At 40.6% G+C, this 13701-nt stretch overlaps 1 protein-coding gene across 1 annotated transcript; it reads left to right on the top strand.

Annotated features, from left to right (window-relative positions):
• Positions 1-547: 547 nt before the first annotated feature.
• Positions 548-12765, top strand: LOC306999161 (uncharacterized protein). Its single transcript, XM_079613640.1, has 10 exons — positions 548-718; positions 1295-2235; positions 2855-2924; positions 3294-3434; positions 3848-5049; positions 5386-5506; positions 8546-8765; positions 10917-11038; positions 12095-12264; positions 12377-12765. Exons 2-10 carry the CDS (start codon positions 1296-1298, stop codon positions 12568-12570), a joined length of 3180 nt encoding a protein of 1059 aa, XP_079469766.1. The 5' UTR covers positions 548-718; position 1295; the 3' UTR covers positions 12571-12765.
• Positions 12766-13701: the final 936 nt, after the last annotated feature.

Raw genomic sequence — 13701 nt, 5'->3', positions numbered from 1 at the left:
TTCACATTAGCATCCTCTCTCTCTCTACACTTTTTGGGGAAATAAGCTTACATAATATGGCAAACTATGGCAATAGTTTCATATTGACAGATTGTTTTTGGATATGTATATAGTATATAAATGGGCTAAGAAGGTGTGCATAGGCAGTCTTCATGAGTTGTGCGTCTGTGTGTTGCATAAAAACTTGTCATGATCACAAAACAATCCTATACGTTTGATTTTTGTTGTTGTATTTTTCAACACTGGGAAATTTTCAAAGTTCTCAGGTAGGTTATCTTTTTGCACAACTGCAATCAGTAGCATCTCTCAAAACACTTGTTCTGTCACACTTGACCTTTACATACTGAGTGCGCTTTCTAAATACTGCTTCTGTGAATTGTACCAACTTATGCAATGAAATGCTACGGTTGACATCAAAGGAATTAAAGTACGCATTTATTTTCCATTTTTGTCTAATCCGTCTGATTTCTGCGGGGATTAACAGACCAATCATGAATATTGAGCGAGCGCTCATAGGTTAGAGATGGGATCTGCCACCAGGGGATGCGCAGTGGGTGCTGGTGACAGCTGAACGAAGAGGAGCATCATGGGAGTAATTCCTCATTTCAACGGGTGACATTTGTTCTTGTTTTCGGCCATTCAAGTATTAAAAGAGAGGCAGGGATGATTCTGCATGAACTGTAATAGACTCAAATGGACCATCAGTGAAAGGATTAAGGTAAGGTGTTATACGGTATATAATAGTATACAATGCCATGTAATAATGTAATGACCTATATAATATAAAATAATAATACAAATATTGTTTTTATTATCCTCCATCACAGTTTGTATTACTACAAATAAACAATGTTTCATAAATCTTATCTGTATTTTTATCTGTATCATGATTTGCCTAAGTCTATGCAGAAATATTGCAATACTTATAACTTCATTTACTAATACATACATACCAGTGATCTGTCCATGTGTAATTACAGTTCCAAAAACAGATCACTTATCTAATAAGGAGTGATAAGTCTGTACCAACGAATTCACTATGCATCCATTGTGATATTTGTCATTATCTTCAAGAGGGTGTAACCTCGTCATGAACTTGCTCTAATTTCAGACAGCTTGGTGTGGGGAATCTAACCCTATGAAAGTATTGGTGTTATGCAAACTCTTAGTATGTTGTGCGTAAGAGGGATTCAAAAAAATATTTAATCTACTAACATGGAATCCCTGAACAGCGACTCCAGGGTCTGCTTTATCTGGTTGGCATTTTTCTCTTTAAAGTATCCCTTAATTGCAGAATGGAGGAGGAGACAGAAGATCTCTCTGGGACACATCCACTAAGGAGTGTGGCAGAGCAAGGCGCAGAGCTACCAGATGACCCTCAAAGTGGACCCTCCACTGATCTATTGAAATCCAAAGCAATGGGTTCAGCAGTTTCTGCCCTGCAATCTAAAGTCAAAGCGGTGTCCCAGAGAAGGTTAAAGGCGGCGGAGAGAGGTGATCTATTACCAGAGGACTCCACAGAAGGGTCAGTGAAGAAACCCCAAGACGATGAAGTGCTTTCTCCTTGTCAAACAGAACACACTGAGCAGAGCAATAAGTCAAGCCCTGTGCAAGAAGTGCTGGAACCCAACTCTGGGATGCAAGGAGAAAAGGAGACTTGCAAAAGTTGGAAAGGCAGTCCATCTCAAGGTGTGCCAGAATTGTCCCGTGGGCTTTGTGAAGGGTCTAGCCTGGAGAACATTGCAGTGGGTGGTGCTGGTGAACCTCACGGTGACACTGCATCAAAGTCGATGACGTCTTCTCCCAGGCACTGGGCTCCTCCCAAGGGCTTTTGGCGAGTGGCACGACCAGAGACGCTACTTCTTAATTCAGAGAGTTCCTCCACACTGGCAACTGCAAAAGATGTACCTCCCCCAATTGAAGAGGGTCCAAAACAGACGCCAAAACTAAAAACTGTAGGTGCACTTGTTCACAAGGAGTTGCAAAGGTCTGACAGCTTGGAAAGTGCTTTTCATAGGTGTCTCCAGAAGGAGATTGGAGCAGCAGATCCAGTTGGTGGACTGTGGAAGGCAGACAGTTGGGAGACTATGTGCTCCAGAGGCGAGGTTTTGTCTGTTGCAGAGAAAGTCGAGATGAACAAGACATACCTTAACCAATATCAAGTTGAGGCCATTGAGATCACAACTTCCATGCGTCCAGAGGGACAGTATCAACCACCCAAGGAGCCACTCAGAGGTAAGACCTTGACTCAAAGGGATACAGTAGTTCTGTCATTATTTACTCGCCCTCATGTCGTAACTTTCTTTCTTATGTGGAACACAAGATATTTAGAAAAATGTTCAATCCTGATGTTTTCTTATTTTGGGTTCCGTTAATTGCCTTGTGCAGTTTTTCACTGTATCCGAGATTTAACCAGCATTAGACACTCGAGGGTCACTGAGCCAAAACTCACAGAAGGGAGGTTAGTTTGATCTCTCAGAACAGATGTGCCTGCCTGTCACCGTAATTACAGAAGTGGGGGAAGGGTTTGGGAGAGAGCGGAGCAGTGGAGATAATAGTGTTTTAATACCGTACGACGTAGGGATAGGCTGAAATCTGCCGGCTTGGTTTTCCGTAATGTTGTGTAACAGCAGGCTGAGCTCTCTGGATCAGAAGGCTACAGAATAATGGTTCAGTGTGTTGCACATAGCACCCTTATGTTGTAAGTGAGAAATTATGTGATATTGAGTCCGGTCTTGCGGTGGAAGACTTACTCAATACTTTTTCAAATTGTATCACGTATCAGCTGAGTTTGTGAAATCTGTGTGTTCTGTTGAGTTTATTATTTTACAGCAGTTTTTTTTTTTTTGTACAGATTTACCACCCTACAAAGTAGATTATTTGGACTCAGCAATTATAGCAAAAGAGCCTGTGTTTAATTATAGGTAAGAGACATTGCACTCAATCAAACACATTATTGAATACGGTTGTTCATTTGCACTGGTAGACCTCTGCCAGAACACAAATCCATGTGAAAGACACACATTTTTTTAAGATTAAGGCATGCAACATGCCCATGATAGAGATTATATAAAACAGATTTGCGCTTTGGCATTCTATGTTTATTTCGGATTTGTGGAAAGTATAGTGAAAGATCATCAATATTAACAATTTAATGTTCAATATTGTACACATACATGCAATTACAAGTTGTACTTTTGTAGGTTTGGATTACTGTTGAGACATATCAAACATTGTGAATAATTTTTTCATTTACTCAGGAGAGTGTCAAAATCTTTTTCTGTTTTGGACAGACCCCTGATCTCCACCGCTGAAGTAACTCTCAGTCCACGTCATGAACAAGCAAAGCGTTTGTTAGAAAGAGCTCGATTCAAAGCACGTTCTCAAAACCCTAAGAGTGAAACCCCCACCTGCCTTGGTCAAAGAGAAGGCCTGTAAGTCACCTCAACACTTTTAATTTCCTTCTTATTGTCCAACATCATGGAAATCTATTTACAGTCTTATATTAATTTTATCACTGTGAAAAAAACCTGTGATGCACAGACATATTAATTTAAGCAATTAATTCAGAGTTGTGTTCCTATGTTATATAATTTCACGTAGGCCTGCTGCATATAACACATATTTGTCAAGCATGTTTTATTAATCAGTTTCCTTGGAACACAAATAAAAGTTGATCAAAAGCCTTCATTTATGTACTCCAAATCAATGCTGTTTGTTTCCATTCAGGTTTGAATGATAATTATGTAACATTATGCAGTGATGTAATAGAGATAATCAAATGATACAGACAAAGATTGCAGATCTCCTGGTGCTCTCTAAAAGCTCTTATATCTGCTTTATACAGGGAGCTCTTACCACTCAGTGTGTCATCTACCCTGCACACTGCTGTTCTTGTCACAGCTCAAGAGGAAGTGATTGCACCTCTTCAGACACCGGACGTCCGTGGAAGGAACCATGAACGTGGGGTGCGCTCGCGTCGGTATGGCCAGTCGCCCACAAGAGTACGTTTCGAAGACGAGTCAGAAAAGGAGGCTGAGCGACGATACCTGGAGCGGGTGCGTGAACGCGGGCCAGTGGTGGTTGAGAAATGTCACTCCAGCCAACAGCTAAAGGGGGATCCGGTGTACAATATTCAGGAGGAAAGCAGGGGCAAGGCCATAAACTGGGTAAACGTTGGTATTCCTGTGGCCATATTAACCAAAGAGGGTGAGTGTTTGGCTGCCATGGTGCCAAAGGATGAAATGCTCAGGACATGTGAAACCTGTGGAAGCATCTTGGGAACTGCACAGACCACAGATTGTCATTCCAAGCAAACACACAGTATTGTAGATTCTCAGGAGAAGGCAGTCCCTCGATGGGTCAGCCCTAGCCAATCATGCCGCCGAACCATCCACCCGACCCTCATGGAAAGGATAACTTTTAGTGGAAGCGTCAGCCTGGCAGAAAGTGTAGGGCGGGGAGGTGTAGGAGGTGCAGGTGAGAGCACGTCAGCTTTTGGGAAGCTTCGAAGAAGGAGCAGGAAAGGAGAAAGCAGAGGTGAAACCAGCAATGGACCTTATGCTCAAAGTCAGGATCTATGGGCTCAGAGAAGGAACTCCAAAACCAGGTCAAGTCTGGAGGATCAAACTACTCGCTCTAAAGTTCGGAAGATGTCTGCACAAGGCACTAGAGAAACCTCACCTGACCATGAGAATAAGGATCTCTCCAGCAATGTCAGGGACTCTCCTCCTCACCTCCCCATCAAATCGGCTCTCAAATCAGGTTCTAAAAGCCGTCCGACAGGGCAACGGGTGGTCAAGCTAATGCCCTCAGTTCAGTACCGTTTAATTCACCTTGACCACCAGCTGGATGGAGGCACTCACCATGAAAACATACAACCTGATGAGCACCTCAGTGTCACTCTCAGTGCCTCCCCTCAGGTTATTCCTGTCACCTCAGGACTGACGTCTTGCAACAGACCGTCCTCTCTCAGGTATTCCTCATCTATGCTGACCACAGACCTCCAGGCTTTGACAATATGGGACTCTGCAGGCGACCCAGTCACTGGTAAGTTTACTTGAAACAAGATCTCAAATTATGAAATGTGGCATCCCCCACTAGGCAACTCAAAAAAACTAGGCCAGGATGTCAAACCTAACAGTTTAAAGCTGAACCCTTGAGGCTTTTCTTTCTGTGTTCTATCAACCATGTAAATTAAGCATACATTTGAAAATTGCCTGAAAAACAGATAGTGAGACAGGAGATTTACAAATAACCTGATTCAGAACTGATTCACTGATTCCAACCCCAACATGGTTTGCTCATTCATTTGTTGTGCGTCAGATAATTTGGTAAGTGTCTGTATGGATCCCAGAAACACTTGCACAGCTCCTGTTTCCTCAGATTGCCGCCCAGCTTTGAGAGCTATGGGAATGTCCAAGGCAGAAGACCTGAGGGCAGAACTTCTGAGAGCAGAGCACCGAAAAGCTGAAATACATTGGGATGACAGTTTAGCTGTGTCTAGGTAAGCTACATCATACCTGACAATGTGCTATAGATAATTGCAGATTGTATATGTTTACATTTGCATCATAGTACACATAGCATAGTACACAAAGGTTCCTAAAGAGGTCAAACTCACCTGAAGAGGAGTTTCCTTATAGTTGCCTTATAAATGGATGGGTTGAATATAACTGGTAGCCCAATATGTGGTGTGACCACACCCGCAATGCAACCTTACTAAATTGCTTCCATCATAACCAATAAAGTATCCACTGTCTACACTGCAAAATTAAGGGTGTGTCCACTTTTGCGTGACAGGTGGATTCCCGATGATGTCTATGCTAGCCGGTTAGCCGTGACTTCACCTCAGCAAATTCCAGCCGCTGAACTTGCCATCTTTGCGCTTTTTTACGGGATTATTTCATATAATTTAATACACCCATTACCTCGCCCACGCCTTTACATTCCGTTGTCGTCGTCGTCAAGTATCGTTCGAGAGAACAACCAGCACTATATTTCAGTTGTTTTCCTCTGTGAACATGCACTAATGGATGTCTGACAATTGCTTTTAGGAGTTTTCAGATTTAAAAACATCTATAGAGATATAAAGGCTACACTCGTTCAGCGGTACCGTTGCTCTGGAACAGATTATAATATGTTTATGTACCGCCAGATGAAATCCTGCAGGTGTCTGTGTTTCTCCGTCCATGCAATAAATGCACATCCTTGAAAGAGCACAGATTTCTAGCGCATTTACTTGAACATCATAGGTAATATATCTATGGTTTGACCCATTTGAGATGCGGCCAAAATCAGAATGTAAAATGGACTGAATAATAAAGCTCTCTACGAACTTGACGAGCGATGCCGCGCTGACGGACCATAGACTGTAAAAAAGAGTGACTGACATGTATGCACATAATCACGGTCACACACACTCTCAGAGTAATATTGTAAAGTTACTGCATAATACATTTTCAACTAGCAGAATAGCTGTACAGAATCACGATACACAGTCTCACTTGTAGCTATGTCTTTTAACTATTATAATATTTCGAAGGGCAAAAACAGGACCTTTTAATTGGCATTCTGATTTTAATCATCAACTGTCACTTTAGCGCGAGGCCCTGCAGTCGCAGACTTGGTACTGTGAGTAGCATTTAGCATTAGCTCCCAACGTCGCGCTAGGTGGGTGTGGTTTCAGATAGCCAGGCTCTTCAGCTCCGCCTCTTTGCCTATATTTTGTTATCTGGGAGTGACGAGCGGTGACACGAGGCCAAGATGGCGATGGCCGGCTCCGCCCACTTTGCTCTTCAGAAACCTACGGGTGACGTCACGGACACTACATTCATATTTTTTTACAGTCTATGTGATTTAGCCTACCTTACGAGCTAGAATGAGCATGCAGTGTAAAGCCTGTTTTATGCTTCTGCGTCGAATCGACGGCGTACCCCCGCAGACCCTTCTGCGTCGACGCAAACCCCTCTCCGCCCCCTCCGCCGTAGCTCGACGTGCACCTCCAAAAAATTGTAACTACGCGTCGAGGCGACGCAGACCACAAGGGCTGTGATGCCGTCCCCCTAGCGTTCTCACGGTGAAATGCACCGCCATGCAACACAACCCGACGCAGAACCATAAAACGGCCACGACGCCGTAGGTAGGGTGACCACCTGGCTATTGCTCTGTTGCAGGTCAGCAGACCTGATTTTGCGGGACAATGCGGGACACGAGGGAGAGAACTTACTATTATTATACTAGGTGAATAAATATTGATTTTATATTAGATGTCTTTTTGCAGGGATGTTAACATGCTTTAAATTGCTAATAGGCTTTATAAAAATGTTAATGACGGCGCTGACCGGCGCTGTGAACGCCACTAATAATATAAAACTCATTTTAACAGCACGGGTCACCTGTAACTGGTTTTAACCATGTATATTTTTTCTCCCATACCTTATTATATGAACAAAGACGCTTTTTCTTCTCGGCAGCTCCAGATAGATCCATTTTTCTGTTGCGTTTTTGTTTGTGCGTGGGTGTGGTCCACAATAGTAAAGCAGCTGCTAAGATTTATCTTTGAAAGGTGTAACCATATTGCAACACAATATTTTTTTTTTTCTTCTTCCATCACCAATGCACAGACATCAATACTCGACATACAAAACACAACAATGGTAACACTCAACAAATCATAATAATAAAAAAGATAAATTCTGAACATTAAAAAATAAACAAACAACACAAACTGCTAAAAGTGAACAAAGAAATAGAGTAAGTTCATCAGCACAGGTAAAACCAACAAGAATCAAGAAACCGCATAATCTATTCATGCTGCACTGCATGCTGGGTAGGTACCTTCATAGTACATATGCAATGTAGAAATACAGTATGATATTGTAGATTTTACAAGACCATTTTCAAGAGTGCAGTTAGATACAAGAACATTCCTGCTGTGGAATTACTGTGAAAGTAATGCAATTATTAACCTGGAATATACTGTAATTTCACACTAACATTTTTAACAGTGGTACCTTCTGAGAACCTGTGAAGAGCTTATAAAATGTGAGTCAAAACAGTGGCAGGAATTACTCACAAACTAATATCTGCTGCAAGGAGATGTGGTTCCGATGCCTGTACTGTGATGGGCAACCACAGCTCCTGTGACGAGAAAAAAGATATGCTCGAGCATTCTGTCCCTTTTTGGGTCGCATCTTGTGTCATCATGTCCTGTTTTTGGTTCGTTAACATGTCTATGGTTCATGTTGGGTTCATATTTCAGTCGACCTGCACCAGAGTTTGTTTGAAAGTAAACCAAAACCCATCTTTTCAGAGGTCCCAGTCCGTTTGTTTGGTGCGCACCAGGGACCGGATGGCAGCGTTCACACTTATTCAAGTGAAACGAAATTTACGCACCAGAGTTCATTTTAATGGAATCAAACCTGTGAACAAGTGTGAACACACTCTAAGCCTTACTGATAAATGCATTACTTCACAAGTTAAATTTGTACTTTTATAGTCGTTTACAGCACTTGTGAATTTCTTCCACAACTTCTTTGTGTAGGAGAACAGGGGAGCGAGAAGGGAGGCCTAAGTTATCCCTCCGTCGCTTTTTCTCAGCCATGGGACTGAACAGTATGGGTAAGCTGGTAAAGGGCAGCCGGTCCAACAGCATGGAGCACCTGTGTTCCCCCAATGCCCGCTACAGTTCTGCCACGTCTAGCCCTACACACAGAGGCCTGGTCCCTCTGAAGAGGACCCCCTCTCTCCAGTCTCTCCACACAGTGAGTTCTCTTCTTTGTTAAAGAGTTAATTCACCTAGAGAGATCATTTGGACTGTATCTCTGGCTTTGTTTAATGAAATTGAAAAACATATCATGTGGTTCGCTGACCTTAATACATCTGCAGAATGATGTAACAACACACTTTGATCAGTCTGGTGGACCGAACAGAACAAACTAGAAGCAAATGTATTTTATCGAGGCAAGTTGACATAAGATGCATGTTTACTGAATTTAATTGAGGCAAATTGGTTATAGAAAATAAAAATATAGGATACTAAAGGCTATTTGACACTGACAGACGCTGGCCATGGGCAACAGACACGTTCATTGGGTTTTGTTGGCATTGGTCGCTGCTTGTTTTCATAGACTGAACATGTTGATTCGTCGTTTGTCGGGTCTATACTAATATGAAGAATATAGCAAAAACCTACCTGGGTAATCTAATACCTAACCTATACTCAATACTCATTATGTGAAAACAATAACATAATAGATTTATAATAGGCCTATAAATATATTTATGCGTCATGCTAGTATTTGATGTATGCTGATCTGATTGTATTACAGTAATTTTGAGAATTTATAATCCAGCTTTGTCATTGCAAAAATAAGTAAAAAAGTTATTTTAAATTGTAAAACATGTTTAAAAATTATGTTTTTGTTGTATTTATAGATTTTTGCTCAGGTAAATGCAGCCTTGGTTGGCATAAGAGACTTCATTTTAAAAAAAAATTTGTTTCCACAAACTGTGTATTTATTTAATTTTATTTTGGGCTGAAAAATGACATGTTTTCATGAGATTCACTCATGAGATTAATTCATGAGAATTTTTATTTTTGTGTTTATTACAGATAAAAGTACTTAAATGGTTAGTTCACACAAAAATTTAAATTCTGTCATTAATTATTCATCACCCTCATGTCATTCCATAAGATTTTTGTTCATCATCTGAACACAAATGAAAATCTTTTTATTGAAATCGGAGAGATTTCTGTCCCTCCATTGACAATGGAAAATTTCCACTTTGACGCATAAAAAGTTCATAAAAGAGATCCATATGAATAGAGATATTTTATATTATTCAAATATAAACATTGATCAGTGACCTAAAACAGAAGCTCAACCAAACCTGCTTGGTGAAAGATAATGAACCTCATTGGTTCTTGCTAAAGCTCAAACGTGCTGCGTAACAAGAATGAACCTCATTGGTTCTTGCTAAAGCTCAAACGTGCTGCGTAACAAGAATGAACCTCATTGGTTCTTGCTAAAGCTCAAACGTGCTGCGTAACAAGAATGAACCTCATTGGTTCTTGCTAAAGCTCAAACGTGCTGCGTAACAAGAATGAACCTCATTGGTTCTTGCAGAAGCTCAAACGTGCTGCGTAACAAGAATGAACCTCATTGGTTCTTGCAGAAGCTCAAACGTGCTGCGTAACAAGAATGAACCTCATTGGTTCTTGCAGAAGCTCAAACGTGCTGCGTAACAAGAATGAACCTAATTGGTTCTTGCAGAAGCTCAAACGTGCTGCGTAACACAAGAATGAACCTCATTGGTTTTTGATGAAGATCAAACGCGCTGCGTAACACGAGAATGAATCTCATTGGTTCTTGCTGAAGATCAAACGTGCTGCGTTACAAGAATGAACCTCATTGGTTCTCGCACGTCAAGGGAATTAGCTTGAGCTTATGTTTATTAAATCTGATGTGTGTGTTGATCAATGTTAATATGTGAATAAAAGCCTAAATTAAATCTGTTTATCAAATAAAGGGATTGAGTCTCTTTGGACTAAACCGCTCAATTAATATAAATTAGTTTTTCGATCTCTTTATGAACTTTTTGAAGCTTCAAAGTGGTAATTGCGTAGCGGTCAATGGAGAGCCTGCAAGCTCTCATATTTCATCAAAAAGATCTTCATTTGAGTTCCGAAGAGGAACGAAAGTCTTACGGGTTTGGAATGACATGAGAGTGAGTAAATGATGACAGAACTTGCATTTTTGGAAGTTTTTTCAACTATAATACCCATGTAATGTCAGAGGTTTGAACATGTCAGTAAAATCCAAGTTTATCAAAATGTCAGTTGTTGCTATTTACATATGTTTATTCATTAGAAAGACAGTGTTTTAAAGCTTCAGTGTTTCTCTCTCCCACAGGAGTCTCCGTTGGCTCAGTTACGTAAAGCATCTTCTGTCCAGAGTCTACAGTCCCCGAAGAGGAAGTTTGAACGCTCCACTATATTAGGAGAGCTACTACTGCCATTGAGTTTGGCACCAAGGTGTGAAATATTAAATGTGAAAAAGTCTCTAGACATTTTTAGTATTAAAGTGGAAGTGGAATGGAAGCTGTGATAGTCTTTTCTTCCCTATTGTGACGTATATCAGAGTGAACGAGGGAATGTAAAATGAGAAAAATGTATGGTGGGACTTTATTTCTTCCTTCGGAATTGATTGGGTCGCAGGAAGTTCGAAGGTAGATGTAAATGCCAGTTTGCAGTCAGTCGCGGAGGATATTTAGCCCCACATTACACCGAGACATACATCGCCAAGTCAAGTCATCTTCATTTATATAGCGCTTTTAACAATGTAGATTGTTTCAAAACTGCTTTACAGAGATTGATTTGGCTTTATAGCAGTTCTTGAATAAAGATATTTTCCAGCTAAAGTTAGTTTTGATAGATTCACTTCCGTCGGAACGATCATTAGTTATTAAATTAGAGACCGCTAAGAGGACACCGTTCTCTCTACACAGACTTTAAACACAAACCTGTGAGAAACGCTGATGACGCTCACGTGCGCATTAAGAATTAATTCTATAGTTATGCGCATTTGAATATATGTGCGCAGGTTTGTAATTCCCTACAAACCAAGCCTTAACAAACTACTTGTCTGGCCTTAAACATTTTTAGACAGAATTGTATCACTTCGGGGTAGATACGCGAAACCGAAATTATCCCGACAACGCTTTATCTGTAGAGTGGTAAAGAGATCATCCATAGGGAGAGGGTAGTTGGCACTTCAGCACTGCGTTGTCTGCGGGAAAACCTCGGGATAAACAAAGACACTAAAATTAGCGTAGATGCCATTCTTCTTAAGATGTAACGAGTACATCAGGATTTAAAGGTAACAGACGTCGCTTCGATAGCGAAGGGAGGTTAACATTCTTTGATTAAAGGCCTAAGCACTGCAATATTCTGTAAAACAAAGGTAAATTTTGATTTCATGGTTACGTTGAATGCATACTTTATGCCTCAGATATGTAAACTCTGATTCAGCTGTAAAACCATATTGGCTATGCCAAATTTTTGATTGGGCTGTTGATTTCTGAGTTTCAGGCTTCAAAAGGAAGAGAGCATAGAGGAGGCACTACAGGACTCTCGAGGTCCACTGGGGCGGCTGGTGCAGGCCTTTCCTGATGGGACTATACTGATAGAGCTTATCAGACCTGCCAACAATAGACCCTTTGGCTTTGTCATCTCTAGGGGTAAAGGAAGACCAGACTCAGGTCAGTTCCCCCACATACCCCTCCATGACACCCACAACCCAAACCCTGCTGTATGAAAGTATTCAAAGGTTTTAAAGGTATTTAATCTACATCTGTTATGCGGGTCTTATAGGTATATATGTGGAACGGGTCGGAGACAGTGCCACAGAGAACATCTACACTGGACTTCTGGGTGTAGGAGATGAGATCCTAGAAGTCAATGGAGAAATCATTGCTGGACGGACCCTAGATCAGGTTACACGCCTCATGACCCGTGACAGCAAAGCCACGATCCGGATCCTTCCACATTCCTGGATCAAGCACTGATACAACTGAGAGGCTAAATACAGAGTTATACAGATAAGATCGAAATAAAGGAAAGTTTACAAAGCACTGACTGAGAAGACTTTAACACAGTGCTGTTCTTCAGTCACGGGTTAAGAAATCTAAAATGTTGTTTTTTTTTGCAATGCTTTGTTAACAGAGCAATACGAAATAAAACATTTAAAACGTGGGTTTTTAAAAATACATGCCACTTGGTCTTTTTTAATAATTGTAATGATTTTGGTTGTCGATGGATGGATGGATGGATGGATGGATGGATGAAATGGGATGAATGAATGGGAGGATTGCAAAATAAATTAATAAGTTGTCAACACAATCATATGCTGATACAAAATACCAAATTAAAGATATTTAGTATGTAATATGTTAAATGGATATTTCACATTCGGTCACCACTTGCATTGTGGAACACAAAAGAAGATATTTTGAAAAATGTTGGTAACCAAACTGATTTTTGGCTTCCATTATAAGGATAAAATGAGACATTTTCAAAATATCATATTTTATGCTCAAGAAATGAAGTAAAACAGGTTTGTGACCACATAAGGCTGAGCATTTTCTTTTTTTGGGTGAACTATCTTTTTAAATAAGCTAATTAGTAATTACCTTAAATAACTGCAAGTCCCGCACATTAAACTGTACAGACATGACAAACATGACATGACATCATTCATCACACTGAAAATGGAAGTTTAAGTGCATTGCATCTTGGGATACAGTAGCCTATCTCACGCAGTGAAATGTGTTTGCTACACACTTTAGCAAAAGAAGCATGTCATACTGTAGGTCTTCCCTACATGAAGAAAATCTGAATACTGAAGACATACATATGAACGAAATTTTAAGGATAATGTCGTATGATATTCCATTCAGAAGCATAATTTTAAAGACATGTCACTTTCTCCATCTGCTGGCCAGTTTTCATAAATGCATGTTTGAATACACGTTGTGCAGTCCAATTCTCACTATTTAGTTGCTTGCTAGCATGCATATGACTAGGATATTGGCTGTTTATTAGTACTTATAAAGCACATATGAATTCCTTATTCGGCACGACCATACACTACATCCCTTAATCCAACCCAATAATAGGATTAACTAACTATTAATAAG

The sequence above is a fragment of the Phoxinus phoxinus genome, assembly GCF_949152265.1.
Source record: "Phoxinus phoxinus genome assembly, chromosome: 5".
Lineage (NCBI taxonomy): Eukaryota > Metazoa > Chordata > Actinopteri > Cypriniformes > Leuciscidae > Phoxinus > Phoxinus phoxinus.
This window is presented reverse-complemented; position numbering and strand designations above follow the sequence as displayed.